The 25,681-nt window shown below is 35.6% G+C and overlaps 1 protein-coding gene across 1 annotated transcript in view; it reads right to left on the reverse strand.

Annotated features, from left to right (window-relative positions):
* Positions 1–4,159: 4,159 nt before the first annotated feature.
* LOC127845033 (cleavage and polyadenylation specificity factor subunit 5-like) overlaps positions 4,160–25,681 on the reverse strand; it is a 36,006-nt gene continuing 14,484 nt past the window's right edge. Inside the window, exons 6-7 of the mRNA XM_052375655.1 lie at positions 25,503–25,617; positions 4,160–5,701 (exon numbers count right to left, since the gene is read on the reverse strand). Coding sequence (XP_052231615.1) covers positions 5,680–5,701; positions 25,503–25,617 — 137 coding nt within the window. The 3' untranslated portion in view covers positions 4,160–5,679. The remainder of the gene's footprint in view (positions 5,702–25,502; positions 25,618–25,681) is intronic.

Here is a 25,681-nt window from a genome sequence, read left to right on the forward strand (position 1 = left end):
TCTTAGAACACGACTCACATTTGCGCATTGATCAACACGGTCCCGTTGATCGTTCACAGATGATTCACGTCTGAGTCCGGCTACCAGATTACCACCGTTCACACTTGATAAATGCTCGCACATCAGATTTACAGCGCCTCTTATAGTCATTTACCAATCTTGCCAGCGATAAACAATGGAATGAAAAATGACGCCAGCTTGTAATTTGCGTAATCATTGGGAAAACGACTACGGGAACTATCTCATCGCGATTCCCCGCGCAACGTATTAAAGTATTTTAGACGCTGCCAGAAAGAGCAATTCGGAAACCAATGGTTTCTGATTGATCATAATAACGGGTTGCGTAAGACGGGTATGTTTAAGCCTACTCAGTGTCCCGCTCGTGGAATTGTTTATTCAGGGTTGAGTCTCGTAACGAACTCCACTCACGACAGACCATGTCTCATTTCCTCGCCATGGTTAACTCTTCGAAGACAGGAGTTGTCACTCAACTGTTGACGAATGACATAGATGCGTCGTAATTCAGATGGTGCACCGTATTATACGCGTAAATAAAATAACGTATTATTTGGACATAGTGGCGGAAAAATTATATACGATATAATAGGTATTTTGACTGTTTTATAGTTCTCGAGTAAGTACAGTTATTAACATGAGTGGATCTAGCATAACTAAACATCATTACGTTAAAGGTATTTTTCGGCATAGCTGTCCATTTTATTTAGAAGAAAGATCCAAAAATATATCGTAACACTATTCAATAAGACCAAGTATGAATACATTTTTGAAATTCTTAAAAAGTTATAATAAAGGTACCCTTCAGAAGTTAGCAATTCATGCATTACATGCTTTAAGAAAAGAAATAATTTTATTTTTCTTTAACTCAGCGTTTATTATTGTTATTTATTTACCGTTTACTATGAAATGATTGCACTGTGTTTTGTCTGTTAACGCCGATGTTTGTTAATATGTACAGTGTATTATGAAACGATTATGAAATGAATGTCCTTTTTGGCTGACTCCACTATTTTTGTTTTCGTTAACCCATTTATGCCTAGCGTCTAGAAAAAAGGCCTTGGCAAACTGCGTAGACCCAGATGAGACGCCGCAAGATGCCGCGTCTCATCAAGGTCTGCGCTGTTTGCGTGAAGGAATTTCTGTAAGGAATATTCTAAATATAGAAATAAATATACTAGACATACCTCCAATTCAAATTAATCCAATTAAGAAGGATGGGAGAGTCCACTAGGCATAAATGGGTGAATATATAGTTGAGTATAAAAACTCATTTCAGTGTGTAGCTATATAAACACTCAACAGCATAATTTATTAATATCGTTATTACTTTTTTCACGCATGTATACATGCTTTATTTTGATCACGATGAGCTGTAAAATGCTTTAGTGAATAAAACATTGGTTTTGTTCTGTCTTGCAGTGGTTTGGTCTACAAAAAATGTTATAATTATATGCAAAGGGAAAAATGTGAAAAAAACGTTATTTTCAGTCTTCATGTTCCGTTTATTTATGCATCGTGCATGTATTTTGTTATCAGTTACGCACATTTAAGACAATTGCTAGTGAACACAAAACATAGACTGCACTTGAGGTTCTCGGTGTGTTGATGCTTTTCTGTATGTGTACATTAAACCAGTAGATAACCGCTGAGCACAGTTTTATTGTCAACAGCGGCCAATTGTATAAATCTGGATAACTCTTATCCAGCGGATAATTTTTGGTTATCCTATCATAAAATTGAAGATAGCCAAAAGTTATCCGCTGGATAAGAGATATCCAGATTTATACAATTGGCTACTGGTCTTTATTGCTTCAGCAATATCAATACATTTTTGAAAGTTGATTATTAACCCATTTATGCCTAGCGTCTAGAAAAAGGCCTTGGCAAACAGCGTAGACCCAGATGAGACGCCGCATGATGCGGTGTCTCATCAGGGTCTGCGCTGTTTGCTTAAAGGAATTTCTGTAAGAAATATTATAAATATAGAAATAAATATACTAGACATCTCTAATTTTGGAAATAAATTGATCCCATTTAGAAGGATGGGAGAGTCCACTAGGCATAAATGGGTTTATAGTCTGTGATTATTGAAACTGTTTTAACCGCAAGAGCATCTGAATGACATTCTTGCAGCCATAACCCGCTATTATCTCAAATACGCTTCAGCATCCAATCGAAATCCGCCGTTAATTCGTCACGTGCAAACCGCATGCCAATGAACGCAGCGCGTGCCGCAGATGTATGCACCACAGGTAAACGATAGTGTTCAGTTAATTACTCTAGCGTTAAGTTACTCCCAATCGGAATTTATAAAATTCTATAGCGCGGAACGGAAAGAATTAAAGATGGGATAGAAGCTTGATATCAAACCGTGCTTGAAATTTGCCTCTCGGATATATGTCATTCAAAACTATCGCTTTTCGCGCCCAGATTTGCTTGAAATGAGCACTAGCTCTCTATTAACGGATACCGTTTGTCTGGCGTTCCTCGGGCTTTGGGCTTATGTGTCCATATACTTTACGTACACCACAGTTTGTGTTGACGTTAACGACCAATCCTATAGTTGCAATAATCCAACCCCCAGCTACTGACCTTCCGAGTCGTTCGATTTTACGTATGCACTTATAATGATCTAAGTATACAATTAAAACTATAAGCCCAACTCTAGTCACCGCAACATATCTTCCACAGGCATTGCATCCTATCTTGAAGAAATCATCAACTTCATAAAACAATGAACTCGGAATAGACTAATTGGCAGGTATAGTCCTCTAAACGTCCCTTGAATTACCGTAACCATCTGTAATGTCGATCTCATCTCGTCCTAATTTCTCTCCATCACACGAGGCGGCTATCAAGCACTCGCTTTATTTCCCAAAATGTACGCATTGTTGAAATTCCACCTCAAAATAAGCGAGTTTGTAGGTCTATTACAATCGCGAAGACGATAAAGGCAATGTTGCGAAGAACTGGTCTGTTGGTAAGGGAATCTTCCGTTTGGGAAAATTTACTGAATGGGGTGATTAAGTAAAATTTATCGGCTCATTTTCGTCATTACCGGAATCATTCCGTGGGATTTTAAACAGTTAACGGTCTGTCAAATGCGATGTTTTGCCTGTTCCGCCCATTGTATTGTGGATGTAACCAGCTGAGCCTCAGAAGAAATTTTGCAGTAGCCATTTACGCAAAGATCTATCAAGAAATTTATAGATCTTTGATTCACGTAATTCGAAACAAGTTAGTGCATTATTAGTAGGGTGAACTACATTTAAAGACAACCGGTTTAAACAGAACAGCCTGCGAGTAACTCGCAGTCTGTTCAGATTGTTTGCTGTTTATTGCTCATCAGTATCTTAGGACTGGAAATGAATCCTTTAAAACTTGAATCTAGTAAGAGAGGTCTTTAAGTAAATTTAACTTTTTAAGGGACTACAAATGCGTAAAAATACGTATCTCAGTGGTATCGCCATTTATTTGTGCTCTCTTTTATCTTGTTCTTCTTGTGTAAAGAACAACTACAAACTCTAATTACTGCAATTTTCTTGAGCGATGCATAGCTCTAAATTCCTTTATATTTGAAAAGTGATTTATTCTTGTTTTTCTTTCTTGGACACTGTCATCTATTTAAAATTAAACACATTAAACAATGTAAACATTTAACAGAGAGCAAGAACAAGAACTCTTTCTGCAATGTGTTTTGATTGATTTACCCCTGGGAATTATTCTTGTGCATATCACAATTTAATAATGTTATTTTATTGGACAAATCAAAACTAGTTTAAGATATTCTAATTAAACATTAGAAAATTTGAAATGATATGAACAATTATCTCTGAAGGGAAACTTAGAGAAGCTCATTGTTCATATGAGTCATGTTCTGACAAAACTGGACATAATGCATGTGCGTAAAGTGTCGTCCCAGATTAGCCTGTGCAGTCCGCACAGGCTAATCAGGGACAACACTTTCCGCCTAAATTGGATTTTTGCTAATAAGAGACTTCATTTAAACGATAAATGTCATAAAAGCAGAAAGTGCACAGACTAATCTGGACCGACACTTTATGCACATGCATTATGCCCAGTTTTCTTAGAACAAGACACATATAATGCTAAGGATTACTCTTATCATGTAGAGAGAACAAACAAAATATATCTTTATTCAAAATCACAAAGTTATTGCTTGTTTTTTTTTCCAATAAATAAATAATACAACTTTTTTCCCCTATATTGTAGGTCAAGTTTAAACTTTAATGTAAAAACAATTCTTAAGTGACATTGGTGCTTAGAATGTCCGAAGCTAAGAGGCACAAAAAAAATCTATTAACGAATACATTAATTCCAGTTATGCAGATCAGCTACAGTATTTGTTTTTACTGATATTGCTCATGTATTTTTTAGATTATTAAGCAAATTTGGCAAAATTATACTCAAAATCCCTTCATTCCACTTAAAGGGACCTTTTCACGTTTTGGTTAACAAAACATAAAAATATTGTTACAGATTCCCTGATTTCGTTGTAGTCATTATATTTGTGAGGACACAGTAATACTGAACATTAACCATGACTTAAAATATACATTATATGCATCTTTTGATGATTAAAAACCTAAAAAATGATAAAGTGCTGCATCGAAAAATGCTTGAATAATTTGGAGATTCTGTTGTTGTCATTATATTTTGTGAAACTACAAGGATTGTTTATATAAAGTATAAAATACATCACTCATTGAATGAGCATGGATGGCCGAGTGGTCTAAGCGTTGGCCTTTTTCTCCAGGGGTCAGTGGTTCGAGCCCAGTTTACGGTTACCTTTTTTTCTTTCTTTAATTATGTTTTTGTTTTTTAACTGGAGCTTTTTAGAACCAATGTTTACATTTATCAATACATGTATAGAGCATAGAATGACAGACTTCAATACATGCCAAAATCTGTGAAAAGGTCCTTTAAAGTATTTAGCCAACAAGAAGTAACAAATATGATCCTGTTAAAAAAGCAAGAAAAAGTAGAATACTGAAAGGTATTCAAATAATGAAAATGTCAGCAAAACTTTTATATCTATTTTTTCATAAATATCTATTTGCATAAAAATCATCTGCTTCCAGTAAAAATCAAAGAACACAACATGTTCATGATTTTAATACGATGTATGACAGTACTAACCATACAAAACAGTTACTATTAGTATGAATTTGTACAATGTTTGAAAAAAAGGTGTTAAGAAGCAAAGCAAAAAAGTACTTAAAATTCTTCCTTATAACATTTCACTCTAACATATTGAATTTTCTTAACGTTTTGTACAAAAACTTGTGCAATGTCAAGAGATGCATACATGTTTAGACAGATTTTGCTTCAATAGTATAAAACACATACATAAAACGTGCCTATTTTACAACAAACACAAAGCAATCAGCAATGTTTCTTGCAACAGAACCAGTTGCGTGGGAACACACTATCATGATGATGATGACAATTAGGACGATAACAATACTCAGTACTGATAAGTTTTATGTACACATTACAAAACTGTATCACTTTCATTCTCAAGTTTGACTGCTGCAGATGACACTTCAGTTGCATTGACTGTGAACATCAAAATTGATTGAAGCTGCCACAAAACTTGTCACCAAACCACTAAGATACTTGTTCTCTCTGTCACTTGGTTTAGTTGTAGTTGAAATCAAACCTGAAAATACACAGAAATCTATTTTAATAACATTTAGTACACTAAAGCTCCTCAAAAATATATATGCAGCGTGTTTGATGGTGAGAAAAATATCAGAAATTATAACTGCCTTTGTGAAATTTACCCATTTTTTATTTTCACACCATACTTATAAGTAAAATGTAATATCTTGGAAGAAAACATTTGTAATTATGTTCGTCTCTTAAAGATAAATGTTGGATAATATTATATTCATAATCACTTCATAAATGTGCTGGGGCGAAAAGTCATTACACTTAATTATCTAATCAAACAGTATTTATATAAAGCATTTTAACTCTATTTTGTTATCATAAACATTTACAAAATGTAGTGTACACTTTTAAACACATGTAGAGTGGGCAAAACACAACATTTATAAATACCATTAACACTTCAGAAACAGTAGCTTGGTACAAAATGTACAAAGACTCCATTAAATTTTTTTAAAATTTAAATTGGTAGACCAAATTACTATGCGTCAAGTAATGACTAATTTAATGTAATAATAGTCAAGTTTCTAGACAATAATATCACTACACTGAAAAATGATTTGAAAATTGCCTGTATTAACACTGAACAGTCGTATTACAAGAATCACACAACAAACTCTTTCAATTTTATTACCAAAATACTATCGCACAAACTGTAACTGTTGTATTACAAGAACAGTCCAGAGTTGTATCTCAATAATTCAACTGTAACCAACACATTATGGCTGCCTTTCTTCTAGACCCTCTGTGCTAATTTAACGGAACAAAGATGACTGCAAGTCTCAGGGGGACATAAATTTCATCAATTCAATGCAAGTTGATTTTACACTTTCATCATTTGCTCATTTACAAATTGGCCATCTGTTGATGAGAACTAGCCACATTGTCAATAATTAAGCTTAACTGTTGATGACATCTCGAGACCATAGAGTTCTAAAAAATGTTTAATGCGTGTCTCCATTTGTTAGAGACACTAAACAACAAATATCTGTGATGTTTATCATTATATAGCAATTACATCATGGCATGTAATTGCTTGTTTATGTGAATCACATCTTAACTTAAATTTATGCGCCATAACAAGATTTAAAAAATACTCTATAAATTAAGCACAGAACCACACAGAAAAATGAAATAACTGATTATTAAAAAATTAATGATCTAAAAAAAATCTGATTCAGCTTATAAGTGAAACAGCTTATAAGTGAAAATAACAAAACAAAGACGTGCATATTCTTGACATACAAATGAATTTATCACAGCATTCTGTAATTATATTTTATCCTGTTTACAAATTATTATGTTTAAAACTAAAGTTATGCCAAATAGAGATTAAACAAATGACATCTGATTGATAAATCTTAAACTGTTAGTAACAAGTGATGTCATTTTGAATTTGAAGACTATAAAAAGAAAATATTTTTTTGTATTTTATGCAGAAATAAATATCTGATACAAAAGTATCTTGGTCTCGCACTTTGACCTTAAATGTAGCCATTTACTCACAAAAACTTCCAATCAGGGTACCACCACAACCCTGCCTGACCTTAAAACACACACCACACGCCATAATTAGATTCCTTAGAACTGCTTTCAGTGGGTAAATATCCCCGGGGTTAAATCTTTTGTTAACGTTTTCACACTTTTATGCCAATCAAATGAAATGAGCATGTGAGTAGTGTGATCCGAATATAAATGAGGAATCTATAACCGAGTGGAACACCAAGTTAAGAGTGGAACCCAAAGTGACAGATTGTACAAAGAAATTTTCTTTTCAGGCCTTTCATTGGTTCTTTTGTATTTTACTAATGGCCCATAAAACAATACTCTGAATGAAATGTGACATTAACAGGGTAGCAAATCACTTCCAGAACTGTCACGAAATCCAGGTTATTTTTTTTTTATGAAACCAGTAACGTAACATAGCTCTACTGTATATAAAGGCAAAACTTTAAGCCGATCCAAGTTACATTATCATGTTGATAAAAGCCAATCAACACATCAAGAAATTCGTATTTGGGCTAGAACATTCAATACCAATTATGTAGAAACTTTTAGAGACATTTGCACTAATTAAAACAATGAAGCAGAAACATCAACAAAAGGACAAGGGTATTTAAAGACTTTACAGCTTAACAATTTAATTTCACATATCAATGACTTTATTGTACGGACAGTCCATAAAAATCCAGCTACTGCCTGGTTGAGTGTCCATATCAAGGTACTGGTCACTATATTGGGAAGCAAGTGTCTCTTACAAGTGTCCAGAACGACAGATGTCCATGCACACACCAGCAGGGGACTTTTATTCTTGAGTTGCAGCCATAATTAAAGGGCACTGATACATTTGTGTGACAGTTTATTTCGGTATTGAAACTTACAGGTGGTCCACGTCCCCACTCGCCAATATAATGTTGCATTAATTACTGCTATTCATGTTTGAGCGGTGCTCTTACAAAATAGGGCTTACTGCATGTGCATAAATTGTCATCCTAGATTAGCTTGTGCAGTCTGCACAGGCTAATCAGGAATGCCACTTACTGCCTTGAATGAATCCATCGCTAAAGACACTTCATTTAAACGAAAAATACCATATAAGTGGAAAGTATCGTTCCTGATTATCTTTAGGTTTCAGTCTTATTAGCAGACAAGGTCACTCCAGATCAGATCTCTGTGCAGATGCGTAGGCTGGTCCAGAGCTATGCTAACTGCATACAAAATAACACCCATTTTTGCATGATGCAAAATCTCATTGACTTAGAGTTACATAGGTATTTTGGCAATCTGAATGCAAAACAGCATTTGAGTTACTGGTAAAATTAAAAAACTTTCTACATTAACTTACATTTTTCTAAAAACATACATTTTCAAGAGCTTAACCCTGTTTTCAGATATAATTGTTAAAAAAATATCAACATACATCTCCAATTTCAATTCACCATCAACAAGCTATCCTTACTGTAAGGGGAACAATTGATGCCTTGAAAGGAACAATACATGGTCATCAGCTGTTGTTATCCCTGTAGCACCATGACAGATGCTCCATCCCCAGGGAAACCTTTGTCACAAGGTCACAGGTCAATCAAGGTCACAGGTCATGCGAGGTCAACTGGTGTTTGATCTCAGAGCTCTTAGGGTGTTTGATCTGAGACCTTTGCATTCTGAAATCTATGGTTTCTTTGACATATATTGGCCATAAAAATCAGTGTTATAATATGCCAACCAATTAAGAAATTAAATAGCGAACAGGTGAGTGTTATGCATAAAATATATCCATTCATCAAATAAAATAGTTTACTGGTATCTATACATATATGAAAGCTTTGTTACCCTCTTGGGAGCAAAATCTGCATTATGTTATTGCAACTGTATCCAATAACTTAAATTTCATGATTGAAAATGACTCACAATAGTTTTTCTCTTTTCGACCTTAATGTTTTTGATTTATCCTATTTGCAAAGAACATACTTCAAGCCAATCTTTATAAAGTACATGTGTACCTGTAAAAGGCACTTTCACAATTTCTAACTTGTTTTACAAAATTCCCAATTGTCGTCCATATAAACAATCTTAAGAATATGCAATGTAATTTTTTCAAATCTCAGATTTGTTTGCGCTGTTTTCCCCAACACATATGGTACCAGTACTTAAACCTTTAAGGCAATTTTTTTTTCACTTACTCTACACTAGCAAAGGATCCATTAATTGCAACAAAAAATCTTAAATTATAGCGTTCTCATGCAGAATCATTATTACTCAATAAGCATCAATTTCTTTTAGCAAAAATAAAGTTAAGTTTCTGTGTAAACAAAACTTCATGACTTTATGTAAATATTTTAAGGTGTCACGAGTCTTCAAAAGGCTGGTCAAACAAACAGAGCTGCTGGCACACGTTAGTAGCGATCTTGCACCATGAAACGCAAACAATATTGAGTGCCAATAACTCCTGTAAAGACCTATGCCAGGACATTTGGCTGAATAACTCCCATTATGACTTGACTCATTTTTTATAAAGAAGTCATTTGTAACTGGAGTCTTAAGACAAAAGTGTCAAAAAATATTTTCCCTAAAATCCTGAACAGGCGCCCAACAAACGTTGAAACTTAATCCAATTATTCTGGCCAATCAACTAACAATGTGAGAACTTCTTCATCGATGACTAGCACTGTCCCCCTGTATCGCCGATTGTAATACCCTTAATACCCCAAGAATGAGACATCAAAAAATGAACAATTTATGGCTCCTTTAATTGCTATCAATCCTTTTTTGGTAGAAGAATTATAATTATTCGAGAGCACATGCCAAGTCCTCTGTGACAAGGCTGGGGGTGTATTGTGCTGCAAATTCGTCATCTCTTTTAAACAAAGACGTTGGGAGTTTTTTGGGTGACACACACGCCATGCAAGGGTAGCAAAGAGCCAGCATTCCAGACTGGGCATTGTAGTCGAGCACTCTAGAACAAAAAACAATCTGTAGATGCTGAGATTGTCATGCCAACATCACCATCTGATATCCTGCTACATGTTGGTAATGCAACATATTAGCAATATTTTACAGCAGATTTACCTTCATATGCACTTGTATTGTTAAATTTAGCAGCAGTTTCACTACAGTATCTTAGTGTCCATTACCACTGATGATAATAGTAACAAATTCACAAAAGGTGCATTTTTTCAATAAGAAAAGTAACTAAAAACATCTGTCATTATCCCTTTTGTCTGAAAATATAATTCATATATCGGTAAAAATACATTACTTAAGATATACACTTACTTACAAAACACAACTTGTTATTACACATAAATATTAATCATACATTTAATTTTATTTTAGGCATTAATTCTTAAAGCTGCTAAAATTTATTTCAAAAGAAGATGAACTTATTATATCAGAACCAAAGTCAGACAATATTTAGCCCAACAAATAAATACATGACCAGTATGGAATTCCCTAAGGTGCAAAGTTCAACAAAAATTTCTGTTAATTGTCAGTAGGGCTCCCACACAGGAGATGTCAAGACAATACAACATTAGACTCCCAGACAGTTGACACTGTAATTGCCACCACAGCTGAGTGACTTCACTGAGGCAATGTGGAACACATAGTGGGATAATGGCCCCCATCCACAGCCACTTACAGCATTTTAAAACTCAACAAATGTTTGCAATCTATGGGAAAGATCACAACACTTGCAGCCAATTGTCATCTAATGAGGTGTTAATCATACACCTGTGCCACTAGTGAAGGTCCATTAGTATCATCAGATAAATGTGCCATGGAGGTCCATTAGTATTAGTCAGACTAATAGGGGCTTAAAATAATAAGATTTGCCTGTTAGTTTCAAAGAACCTTGATTTTCCTGGCAGTTTCACAGGGCCTAGATTTGCATGGCAGTTTCACAGGGCCTAGATTTGCATGGCAGTTTCACAGGGCCTTGATTTGCCCGGCAGCTTCACAGGGTCTTGGTTTGCCTGGCAGCTTCACAGGGCCTCGATTTGCCAGGCAGTTTCACAGGGCCTTGATTTGCCTCGCAGTTTCACAGGTCTTTGTGTTGCCTGGCAGTTTCACAAGGCCTTGGTTTGACTGGCCGTTTCACAATGTCTTGATTTTCCTGGCAGTTTCACATGCCCTTGATTTGCCTAGCAAGTTCACAGGCCCTTGATTTGCCTGGCAGTTTAACAGGGCATTGATTTTACTGGCAGTTTCACAGGGCCTTGATTTGCCTGGCAGTTTCACAGGCCCTTGATTTACCTGGCAGTTTCACAGGCCCTTGATTTGCATGGCAGTTTCACAGGTCCTTAATTTGCCTGACAGTTTCAGAGGGCCTTGATTTGCCTGGCAGTTTCACAGGACCTTGATTTGCCTGACAGTTTCACAGGCCCTTGATTTGCCTGGCAGTTTCACAGGGCATTGATTTTACTGGCAGTTTTGAAGGGCCTTGATTTTACTGGCAGTTTAACAGGGCCTTGATATTACTGTCAGTTTTACAGGGCATTGATTTGCTTGGCAGTTTAACAGGGCCTTGTATTGCAAAGCACAGGGCCTTGATTTTACTGGCAATTTCACAGTGCCTTGATTTTACTGGCAGTTTCACAAGGCCTTGATTTGCATGGCAGTTTCACAGGTCCTTAATTTGCCTGACAGTTTCAGAGGGCCTTGATTTGCCTGGCAGTTTCACAGGACCTTGATTTGCCTGACAGTTTCACAGGCCCTTGATTTGCCTGGCAGTTTCACAGGGCATTGATTTTACTGGCAGTTTTGAAGGGCCTTGATTTTACTGGCAGTTTAACAGGGCCTTGATATTACTGTCAGTTTTACAGGGCATTGATTTGCTTGGCAGTTTAACAGGGCCTTGTATTGCAAAGCACAGGGCCTTGATTTTACTGGCAATTTCACAGTGCCTTGATTTTACTGGCAGTTTCACAAGGCCTTGATTTGCCTTGCAGTTTCACAGCGCCTTGATTGTACATGTACTGGCAGTTTCACAAGGCATTGATTTAACTGGAAGTTTCACAGGCCTTGATTTTTACTGTCAGTTTCACAGGGCCTTGATTTGCCTGGCAGTTTCACAGGGCCTTGATTTGCCTGGCTGTTTCAGAGGGCCTTAATTTTACTGGCAGTTTCACATGGCACGGATTTGGATTATTTTTTTAAAGTCCTTAAATAATATTTGGAGAGGAAACACTTCATTAATTTCAATTTGAATTGGGATCATTTTCAGTTAATACGACTACAATACAATTCAACATAAATGATAACTCCTTACTATAAGTTGAAAATTTATTTCCCTAAACGAACCCAAAAAAACTCATGCCACATTGGACAAATTCAATTTCACAACAAATCTGCATTAAATAAGAGTGATGCAGAGGGTAATAAAACACTTAATTATCAATTGCAACTGATGATGCAGGCTCCAAACGCCAATAAAATCAGTTGCTTCTTGGCCCAGACATAATATACCATCATGCAGGGAGCATGTAAATCTTGCAAGCTATGTCATCATTATGCAAATATGCCTACCCCAGCACATGCTACAAGTATCAAGTTACTGGCATTATTTCCTATAATTTTATTAAGCTTTTCTGGCCACACTTCTGTTGATCAATTATAAAAAATATTTCATAGAATCCTTGCCAACCAATATTTAATTTTTAAACAATTCTGAAAAAGCCATTTAATTTTGCTATGACTTTACATTCATTAATTGAATTACTATAATGACATATTAAGCAGGACAAGATTAATAGGAGACTGGTAACAGGTTGTTATAATAGTACTTATTCTGATGCCAACAAAATCAATTAAACTAAATATATATGTGCTTATTCTTATGAAAAACAACAACAACTTTATTATCCCCACGTTTTTCGGAGAAAAAGTGGGGATATTGTATTGATGTACGTCTGTCTGTCAGTCCTGGCCACCTGCTCCTCCTACACTATTAGCACTAGAACCTTGAAACTAACATACATGGTAGCTATGAGCATATATGGGACGGTGATAGTGACGGAATTTTTATCTGACCCCTGGGTAAAAAGTTATGGGGGTTGAGGCGGGGCCGGGTCAGAGATTTTCACTCATTTTTTTATGTTATTTTACATTAACTTCTTCATTTCTGCACCAATTCACTTCAAATTATACTGAGCCTCTCTTATGACAATAAGGTCAATCTCAACTATGCATGGCCCCATTACCAACCCTGGGGCACCCCGGCCACTTAGGCCACGCCCACCCAAAATTGCCTTTTACTGTAATTTCTTCAATTCTACACCGTTTCACTTCAAATTTATACTGAACCTTTTTTTATGACAATACAGTCAATCTCAACTATGCATGGCGCCATTACCAACCCTGGGGCGCCCCGCCCACATAGGCCACGCCCACCCAAAATTGCCTTTTACTATAATTTCTTCATTTCTACACCGATTTACTTCAAATTGATACTGAACATCTCTTATGACAATACGGGCAATCTCAACTATGTATGGCCCCTTTACCAACCCTGAGGCGCCCCACCCATAATAGGCCACACCCACCCAAAATTGTCTTTTACTATAATTTCTTCATTTCTACACCGATTCACTTCTAATTGATACGGAACTTTTCTTATGACAATACGGTCAATCTCAACCATGCATGGACCCATTACCAACCATGGGGCGCCCCTGGGTCAAACATGCGGCGTGGGGATACGCGTCGGCCTCTGCCGCGCCATTTCTAGTTTGAGTTTCTATTAAAGAATATTTAAAGTTTGACTCTTCATCTTTTGTGTATTCAACACGAGACACCATTACAATATTCTCAGAGGTGTCTTTTATGCCTCACTGTTTTGGCACCCAAAATTGTCAGCAAGGGTTGCACTTGAAGGATTATGCAAATCATAACTTGATAAAGAATGTTACATTACAATACCATCTGTCCACACTCACAGTATTGAGTCCAATGCGGTACCCAAATAGAAGTGTGAATATTAATTGGTGCCTAGAAAATCAATGAAACAAATGTGATTCAAAAGTGTCAATTAGAGCCGCTATTAGACTGGTTAAATTACTTAAAAACAAATGCGAACCAAAAAGTTTCAAACAAAAATGTTTAAAAAGTTAATATGAATTACGCAGACAAATACCAGTTCCCTTTTTACATATTGCTGTACAATTATGAAGAATTATTTGCAATGAAAACTGCTAACAGCATTGAGATCACACTGCACAACAAAATAAAATCTACCAATATACTTTTAATTTTTACATACAAATTTCAATATACAGTTTCCTTTTTCAAAACTCAAATTATGTTTAATACGACTCCAGACAATACATAAACGAGATTTTCTACACTAATTTAAAATACTTCCGCAATCAATCTTCAGTCCATATTAATGTGTTTTTTAACTACAATGTATAAGCAAGTAGTATTCAGAAACATTTCTGATATTACTTATTTGTTGATAACAAATTAATGAGGTGCAATTTGCAAGTTTGCAGACTACTTGTTGAAGATTTTTTTGTAAATGACGCCATTTTAACCCTTTGCATGCTGGGAAATTTGTCTTCTGCTAAAATGTCGTCTGCTGAATTTATAAAATTAGCATTTTCTTCGATTTTTTTTCAAAGAATACTATCAGAATAGCAAACGGTTTGGATCCTGATGAGAGGCCACGTTCTGTGGCATCTCATCTGGATCCAAACTGTTTGCAAACTTAAAAATTCGGTTCCCGCACTGAAAGGGTTAATCTAGTTGCACTGTTGCTCTTTTGTCAAATGCCTTGCTCAATAAAATAGAGATACAATTGCATCACTGTGTGGCATTCTATAGTTTTATTAACCCATTGCATGCTGGGAAATTTGTCGTCTGCTAAAATGTCGTCTGCAGAATTTCTAAAATTTGCATTTTCTTCTATTTTTTTCAAAGAATACTATCAGAATAGCAAACAGTTTGGATCCTGATGAGACGCCACGTTCTGTGGCGTCTCATCTGAATCCAAACTGTTTGCAAAGGCCTTTAAAATTCGGTTCCCACACTGAAAGGGTTTACCCATTTATGCCTAGTGAACTCTCCCATCCTTCTAAATTGGATCAATTTATTTTCAAAATTAGGGATGTCTAGTATATTTATTTCTATATTTAGAATATTTCTTACAGAAATTTCTTCAAGCAATCAGCACAGACCCAGATGAGACGCTGCATCATGCGGCGTCTCATCTGGGTCTACGCTGTTTGCCAAGGCCTTTTTTCTAGACGCTAGGCATAAATGGGTTAATGTGTAAATATAAACCTATTTGTACTGCTGTACTCTTGAACAAAGACAAAGCCCCTGGTTCAATCAGTAGGATAGTGTAAAACATTCTTTCAGCAATTCCATGGCAAAGTGATTAATTGTAAGCAATTCAAACAAATGATCAGCTTTCATTATTATTTAAAGTTTAATTTGGTAGAATGGATAAAAAAATACAAAATAATAACATTGAAAAGGCAATAACTGTTTATATAATTGGTCTAAAATGGCATAATTTTGGTGTGAGAGAAAGATTTGCAAACATTTGATTAAACACAAGATTTTTCTTAATCTCAAAGTAAATCAAACTTTCACATCATTGTATTTTGCAATCTCAGCAAGCAAGAGAACCAATTTGAGACAATCAACAATAGCTATACAATAAAGTAATAAAGATATTTTGAAAGAAAATCAACAAATTTCCAATCCACAGCGCAACACATAACGCACAATGGAAGCACAACTTGTCATTAATTATTCTAATGATTCAGCATATTATCGTCTTCAAAATCCCTTTAGGACATCTTGAAGATTTCTTCAACACCCCATTGTTCAACAGTACAATAAAAGAAAAATCTTTTGTCTCCAGCTTCAAAAAATACGAAACCTGGAACTCTTTTGTTTGGGAGGCATGAAAACACTATAATTTCTCACATGAGAAACAAAATGCATTAAAGCCATGCACAATATAGTTCCAGTTAGGCAGTTTTTGAGCTAACACATTAGTATTAGTTTTTAGGGAGCTCTTTGTTTGAAGGAGAGAACAATATTTGGCAGCTCCTCTTTTGTGAAGAGTCCAAAAAGCATACAAATCATCATCAGCTGAGCTGTCCAAACAGGAAGTTGACAGTTATCCATGCCAGAAGCAGACGACATCCATGGATATTTCCCATCATTCCACATGCTTAACCATAGAAGCAGCACTTCCTGTTTAACTGATATCTGATATTCCTAGCCAACAAATCAACAGCGTATTGCTGCTTTTTAACAAAAAGGTCAAGAAATGATATTAATTGAAAATTGTAATTTGTTTCATTAAAAGGGCACTAATGTTTCCTGCACACAAACGTTACATGATCTAATTTAAAAAATGATTTCATTAAATAAATCAACGTCTTTTTTCTGACAGCGTAAACCTTTCATTTTATTTCCTTTGTATTTCAGAATACAAAAACCCAAAAGTATGACAAACATTGGCTAATACTTCCAAGTGAGCTTAAGTACATGTACATACAAGAGAAGTAACTGTTATTGAAACAGCGATTTTTCTTGACCAAATGGGAAAAGAACTGTTCCAATTTGGAAAAATTTGCCAAAAAACCCCCTGAAATCAGGAAAATTCGCGTTGTGAAATCTTTCAGATAGGCCTAAGGGTATTATTTGTCTAAAATTTATAACATATAATTATGTACATATGTATATCCACTACAATTTAAGAGTGCCATGTGTAAATTAAAAAACGATTCCACTTTTTTGGTGGTGAATTCCAACCTTAAGACCTGTCAAATTGAAACCTTTGCTCAGAAATGTCCTTTGCTTTGCCACCGGCTGCAACAACCAATAAAACTTAAGCTTTTCTTCCGTTTTCATTGCACAGTGTCTGTCACTAATCATGAAACAAAACCTTCAGGAGTAACAGACATCTCAATAGACTTTTTGTAATTACCTTCGTGCGTAAGCCAACAAATTAGGAAAACATTTAAGACATTATTACTAATCATCAACGCCGTACATATTTTCGTTACAATCTGAACGTCAGGGGGCATAGGATTTACAGGTTTTATATTGTCCCTTTATTGTGTACGAAACGAGATCTCATAAAAACTGCATGTTCACAATAGGGTTGCTTAATAAACTTTGATTTACGACCAGCCAAGTCACTGCAGTTTGACAATTTAAGGCTTCTCAGCTTCGAGATATAATAATCCCAAACAATGTTAGACCATTAAAACAATGATTAGGTCATTAGAAATTGTTCTCGGAAGCCATTTTAAATATTCACATATGCCCTGCCTTTAGTTTCAATTTGGCAACAATTTTAAATCACCGCACGACTTCTAATAGCTTCCAAGAAATTATCTATTTTTGTTTGTTTTGTTTTTGGCTGCTAAAATAGCCTTATTTAAGTTAATATTCTTGGACTTTCAAAAATGAGTTCACACAAGAGATGTGTTTGTCAGAAACACAATGCCCCCTTATGCGCCGCTTTTTTTTTTGACCTTTGACCTTGAAAGATGACCTTGACCTTTCACCACTCAAAATGTGCAGCTCCATGAGATACACATGCATGCCAAATATCAAGTTGCTATGTTCAATATTTCAAAAGTTATTGCAAAACTTTGCTGTTAGGTTAAAGTTTTGGGACAGACAGAAAGACAGGCCAGAAACAATATACCCCCCATCTATCGATCCGGGGGCATAATAAAAATTGTAATGACATCATAAAATTATTACATCAACATCAAAATCATTTACAAATAACATCAAGCCGTGAAAATACTTACGACAATTACAGAATTTGGTGTCACTTAATTAATCTGCATTACCATGAAAAAAAATTACTTATCAAAAATAGAATAACTAATCTGAAATGAAATAGTTTAAATATTATTTATATTTGAACTACTGGCATCTAGAAGAATTAGAACTAGATTGAAAGATGCCCTCTGACAGTGCAAAAAGTAATATATAGCATATTGTTACAATGAAAAATAAGACCCTTTTGCACAGCCAACTTTGAACACAGGGGCATTTCTAAAACTAAATTCGAAAGAACCACAATAAAATGTAACATGTCATACGTTAGGAAAGCTTGTATTTCTTGTGGAGGAAATGACTTTTAAAGTTATTTTGCTACCTATATTAGTCTTTATGAATAATTTGACCGACTGGGTGCGCCCAGGTATGACCCCAGGGTCATTATTGGATAAAACTCAGTTGAGAGCAAAAAACATTGTGACACACCAATTGAAACACATGTGAATATTCTAGTTTCAGAGTTTTATTTTATTCAAATTTAAATTATAACAAATCAATGATACAACAAGAGCACCGCATAACGGGTGCCACGCTCAGCTGCAGGTGCAGTTTTGAATAAATGAAAGCTTGTGAGAATATAATATTTTTTTTACTTTTTTTTTAGAGGTCACAGTGACCCTAACCTTTGACCTAGTGACCCAAAAATTGGTGTGGCATGTACAACTCGTGACTGTGCAGCAACATATGAAGTGTGACCCAAAAATTGGTGTGGCATGTACAACTCGTGACTGTGAAGGTACATATGAAGTTTCAAAGTTGTAGGTTAAAGTAATTTGATTTTAAAGCCAATGTTCAAAACCTTGACAAAATGTCAAGGTTTTAGCACAACGCAGAGGGCGGACACGACGAGCTAGCTATGACAATACCTCGGATTTCTCAAAAAACAACCGAGCTAAAAATTCTAAATTACAAACAGAAATAACTCTTGTTAAGTGTTATGCAGTGCGATAAAAATTGCATATGCACAATTTCATAAGAAACAATACCTGCAAGTTTGAATGTTGTCCATTGAAAGTGTAAGAGAAAGCCTGCAGATAAGTTTGTGTCTAGGGAAGAATGAGAATGTAGACCGACTTTGTAAAAGGGTTATAAAAATAGATATCTTTACTCTTGAAAATTGCAATAATGTCAGTTTAATTTACTTTCTACGTGGATGTAGTATTAGATCCTATCATCATTTGATCAAATATGGCACATAGAAATCCTGACCTGAAGTTTTTGATGTAGAATTATCTAACAATATGGAATATACATGTTACATGTACTTTGTATAAGAAAAAGGAAAAAAATGAAGCCATCGACAGCCAACAAAAATGTGTCCGAGTCTTTATAATGGTTTCTTGCAAATTGCCATTGTATATTTGCTAAATAAATGTTTTGATCAGCTTTTTATGTGATGTTTGTGTAATAAATGCTGCTTCTGACAAAGATTTTTTGAAAACTTGGTTGTGATGTCATTTAAACAAAAGTAAAATTCTGATAACGTTTCCTGCTGGTTAATCAAAATGTGTGACTTTTACAAAGTGTGCAAGGTGTCAGTGACAACATGTAAGAACAAGAGCACCGCCTTGCGGGTGCAGACTGCTCATCTATTTCTTTTTAAAGGTGAAGGGACTCTCATTGTCAATCACAAAGAAGGGAATGGTGGAGTGAAGAAAAATCGGGGGGGGGGGGGATTCTTGGGTGCGATGGTTGGACGGTATTTCAAACATAAAATAATCAAAATAAATATTTGTGTTTTTTAACCGTTAAAAAAAAAAATTGGGGAGGGGGTGGGGTGGGGGTGGGGGGTATAGTGTGAGGGTGTGGTGGTCATTTGTGAGATGATCTTAAAAAAAAAAAAGGGGGGGTTCGGGGGGGGGGGAGTTTATTGTGTATTGTGGTATGTCAGGTAAGAGTAGTTTTGTCAAAGTATCAATCAAATCTAATCATAAATAAAGAAGTTATGGCAATTTTAGCAAAATTTAATAATTTGACCTTGAGAGTCAAGGTCATTCAAAGGTCAAGGTAAAATTCAACTTGCCAGGTACAGTAACCTCATGATAGCATGAAAGTATTTGAGTTTGAAAGCAATAGCCTTGATACTTAAGAAGTAAAGTGGATCGAAACACAAAATTTAACCATATATTCAAAGTTACTAAGTCAAAAAAGGGCCATAATTCCGTAAAAATGACATCCAGAGTTATGCAACTTGTCCTTTTACTGTACCCATATGAAAGTTTGCAAGTGTTCCAAGTATGAAAGCAATATCTATGATACTTTAGGGGTAAAGTGGACCAAAACACAAAACTTAACCAAACTTTCAATTTTCTATATATAAAGGGCCCATAATTCCGTCCAAATGCCAGTCAGAGTTACATAACTTTGCCTGCACAGTCCCCTTATGATAGTTAATAAGTGTTGCAAGTATGAAAGCAATAGCTTTGATACTGTAGGAATAAAGTGGACCTAAACACAAAACATAACCAAATTTTCAAATTTCTAAGTATAAAAAGGGCACATAATTCTGTCAAAATGCCAGTCAGAGTTATCTAACTTTGCCTGCCCAGTCCCCTCATGATAGTAAGTAAGTGTACCAAGTTTGAATGCAATAGCATTGATACTTTCTGAAAAAAGTGGACCTAAACGCAAAACTTAACCAAAATTTTCAATTTTCTAAGTATAAAAAGGGCACATAATTCAGTCAAAATGCACGCCAGAGTTATCTAACTTTGCCTGCCCAGTCCCCTCATGATAGTAAGTAAGTGTACCAAGTTTGAATGCAATAGCATTGATACTTTCTGAGAAAAGTGGACCTAAACGCAAAACTTAACCGGACGCCGACGCAGACGCTGACGCCAAGGTGATGACAATAGCTCATAATTTTTGTTAAAAAAATAGATGAGCTAAAAACTGCTCCGACTGTGGTGGCAATGCGTTTAAATCGACCAAAACCATTTTTCGAACTTGGCCAAGTTATTATATTCATTATTTTTTAAAAATCTGAGCAGGTTTGACGAGTCCTGGACAAAAAATGTGACTGCTAGAGTGATCACAATGTTTCACTACCAAGGTTTTATACAATCTGCCAAGATATCAATATACAAATGTTCAGAGCAAATTGTATGCAAATGTTCAGAGCAAATTTGTATGAGCATGTGAGTTCAAGAAAGTTAATAATGTTTCACTATGGCTATATGAGGAAGACTTCCCAGGACCATGTTTTTCAACAGACAGGAACAACTTTCAATCTTTGCCAAAATATCATAAAGACAAATTTTGGATTAAGTTTCATCATAATAGGACCAAAAATAAGACTTTAAGAGTGTTAACAAGGTTTCACTATAACCATCTAAGGAAAACTGCCAATTCATTGGTCATTAAAAATGAGTCCAAGCCCAAAAGTAAGTGATTGTCAAGGTAAATAAGGGGTCAGGTGATGTGGGTGTGTTAAAAGACATGATTGCAAGCATCGACGCTTTGAAGGAAGCCTTTTTAATGTTACTTATTTTGGATAAACAATGAATTAATACCTTCCCATTAAACCCATTTATGCCTAGCGTCCTGAAAAAAGGACATTGCAAACAGCATAGACCCAGATGAGACGCCGCATGATGCGGCGTCTCATCTGGGTCTGCGCTGTTTGCTAAAAGGATTTTCAGTAATAAATATTCTAAATATAGAAATAAGTAAACTAGACATCCCTAATTTTCGAAAATAAATTGATCCAATTAAGAAGGATGGGAGAGTCCACTGGGCATAAATGGGTTAATCCAAAGGTCGGTAAATGTCAAGGTCAAAATAATGTTAGGTGATGTGAGTATGTTAGATTATCAATGGTAAACAAAATAAGTCATGTTCGGTTAACGCTCTAGGGGCGGAATAAGGAACAAATGAACAGACAGGCTAATCCCTATATATAAATCCCATCATCTGCAGTTGTTGGGATCATAAAATATTTCCTTGGCTGCCACCCAAGTTATTCTCTCTGCCACCCAAAATCTCCCCTGTCTATTAAAACAAGATACCTTTCTAATTCTTAACTGTATGATGGAGATTTATTTATTCACTAATGCATCAAATCAAAGCCCTTATTCATAGTGAAACAAAATTTCTCCTTCTATGATCCAAGCATAAGTGTGTAACAAAATGCTGGTTAGATTAAAAGAAAACAATTCATTGAAATGATATCCCCCACCAAATAACGTTTGTTTATGGATGGATGCAAATCCTTTGATGGATGGTAGAATCCTATCAAAACAAGAGCACCGCATAACGGGTCCCACGCTCGGCTACGGATGCAGTTTTGAATAAATGAAAGCTTGTCAGAATTTTTTTTAAAGGTCACAGTGACCTTGACCCAGGCTTTTTCCGCCTTATGCCACGGGTCCAAAATTCGGCCCAATTCCCAATGCAAATCTGGTTGTTTTTTTCCCAATTGAAAAAAAATCCTAATTCCAAAAAAAAAAAATTTTTTTTTTTTTTTTTTTTTTAAACTTTAAAATATATGAGCTAACCTGATCCAGTGTAGAAAATAGAAAGTATTGCATAATTAAATTATTTGTTGCCTTGAATTTGTTTTAAAAACTGTAAAATATGTTAATGATTATTTAAGACTTTCCTTATTTTCCTCCAAATCCGGCGCTTCGCGCGATTTTTTTCACCTCAAAAAAGATCAGACCTTTTCCCCAAATTCAGATTAAAAAACCTGCACTTATTACACATGTTCATAATATTTTGTAAAATTTTAATAATAAGTTATCAAAATAGTCGTTATTTACCAGTTAACGGCTTCTTTGAAATATAAAAAACACTTTACATGCGATAATTTTTCCCAATTGAGCCAATTTTGCGATTATTTTTTTTCCCAAAATGGGGGTTTTCACGACGCGAAATTCCCAAAATTCCAGTGTGGCATTTTCCCAAAATGGAGCCGAAAAAACCTGTGACCTTTGACCTAGTGACTATTACATCATTTTGGTAACAGCAAGTACTCAATCTAAATTTGAAGCTGGAATCTTCAACTTTGATAGATTAAAAGCTTTCAATACTAAAGTACAACACTCTTTTATGTTTTCAAAGTAGGAAACACAATAAGACTTACTTTTAATGAAAAACTTAATAAGTTTCAGGTCAATATTACCATAATATAAAGTAAGCTCAATATTCATTCAGTGCTGACAAGATAACAATATAAGTATGTGTAGCTAACAACTGTTGCCAATTGAACATGTTTTAACTGGATAGCATAGCTTGCATAGCATTAGAAAATTACGCCTTTCAATGCCATTGTTTTTTTAATAATTATTTGCCAGGAATACATTTAATAAATATTTGCCAGGAATACATTTTCCCCAAAAGAAAATATGTCCTTACCTTAAAATACAATCATCACTTTATGCCTTTGCGCAAGCAAAAAAATATTTGGACTATAATCGATGAATAATCTCAAAATAAAATAAGGCTTTCATAATACAAATTTTATAACAATTGACCTAATTGATATATTAAGTTTATGTTCAAATCTTGTATTGTATCTAAGATATACGGTAGCCCTGAAAAGTGACATCATACAAAAACAAGAGCTGTCAGAGGACAGCGCCCTCGACTATTCGAGTGCTCGACAGTATAACATAAGCCATCATGGAGAGGAGGGGGGGGGGGGGGTATAATGTGGGTGTGGTCATTTAATAGATGATCTTTCAAAAATAAGAAAAAAAAATGTTTTTTTTTTGGGGGGGGGATTCTGGGGTGGGGCAGGGGGGATGGTTTGGGTGGAGTGCATTGTGGTATGTCAGGTAAGTGTTGTTTTGTCAAAGTATGAATCAAATGTGATCATAAATAAAGAAGTTATGGCAATTTAACCAAAATGTTCAATTATCTAAGTATAAAAGGGGCCATAATTCTGTCAAAATGCTTGATACAGTTGTCTGCTCTTGTTTATAGATTGGGATCATGTTGGTAAAGAAATATGCAAAATATGAAAGCAATATGTCAAAGGACATAGGAAATATTTGGGGTAGTACGCAAAATTTAACATAGATTTATCAATAATATGTGGGAGCAGTGGTCTAATGGTAGGACGCTGGCGTAGGGATCGAGAGGTCCCGGGTTCGAATCCCGCCCCGACCACTGGAATTTCCTTGAGCAAGACATTTTCCCACATCTGCTCCTCTCCACCCAGGTGTATAAATGGGTACCTGTGAGGGAAATAAGCCAATATGCCGTGGCTGCATACTGCGCCAAGATATTAACAGACGACTTATGACCCAGTGATCAGGGAAAAACTGTAAAGCGCCTTTGAACGCACATCTCGAGTATGAAAAGGGCGCTTTATAAATGTGGTATAATAATAATAATATGCATATTCTAAGTATAAAAGGGGCAATAATTCTGTCAAAATGCTTGATACAGTTTTCTGCTATTCTTTATAGATTGGAATCATGTTGGTAAAGAAGTATGCAAAATATAAAAGCAATATGTCAAAAGACATAGGAAATATTTGGGGTAGTACGCAAACTTTAACATTTGCACGCTAACGGGAACGCCGACGCCATGGTGAGTAGGATAGCTCCACTAGATATATTTCATATATAATAGTCGAGCTAACAACAAAGGCCAATAAGTCTTATCTAAGAAAGGGTTAAGGTTCTGGTGCACGACACATAAAAGATATTAAGTCCATATTGAAGCCCCACTACCAAAGTTCAGCAAATCTAGCTGAAAAGAGCCTGATCTTAGATTCAATTTACCTTCACGAAAATTACCGCACAAATTAGTTAATTCAACTGTCTCTACCTGTTAAGCGTCTTGTGAATGAGTACAGATAAATATTGTTCTGTGGAATTATAATGCTTTCTCCACCATAAACGCTGCCTGCAAACCTATCTGGTGAATGAAAGTAATTCCCCTAAAAGAACATGCCCTGTCATACCTGCTAAGAGTATGTGGCAGGGTTTAAGATAATTGACCATATTAGCTTAATTACCATATAGCTGCACTAAGCAAACAGGTTCTGCAACTCTTAGCTGCCAAGACTTTGTCCACATTTCAAGTAGCCTCTACTATGTATTATACCATGCAGCCCCCCCCAACAAAACAGGTTCTTCAACTCTAGCTGCAAAATGTCTGTATTGGACACAAGTTATCTCCCCTACAGGGAATCCAACAAAACAAATTATAAAGCGTGCCTGTACCTCAGTGTTTTTTTTATCATTTTGGGAATGGGACCAGCACCTTCATTTAAGAGAAAAAATCACATTGTTTTGGCTTAAAATTGAGAATTGTTATTTTTGCTAACAATAATTTCAAATTGTGAATAGGTGTTTCCAATATTATATCTACTAAGGTGCAACCCATAGAACCATAGAGCAATTTTTTTATTGGCAATCTTCAACTGGGAATTTAAGGCAGCCATTGGGAAATACATACTTTTTGACATAGGGCATGGGGCAGAATTAAAGCCTAAAATTGGACAAAATACAACGTCATGGTACCTGCTAAGTGTCTGTGGCAAAGTGGAGATGATTGGTCCATATCCCGTGGAGTTGTCGTACAGCTCAAACAATGGTGCAGCCACCAGCTTGTAGTTGCGCGGAACAGCAAACAATGCTGCAGGGGAAAGCAGATTACTTATAATTACTTGGGCATTGCTCTGGAAAAACTGGCTTTAGGT

This window comes from Dreissena polymorpha, chromosome 9, assembly GCF_020536995.1.
Source record: "Dreissena polymorpha isolate Duluth1 chromosome 9, UMN_Dpol_1.0, whole genome shotgun sequence".
NCBI classification, from domain to species: domain Eukaryota; kingdom Metazoa; phylum Mollusca; class Bivalvia; order Myida; family Dreissenidae; genus Dreissena; species Dreissena polymorpha.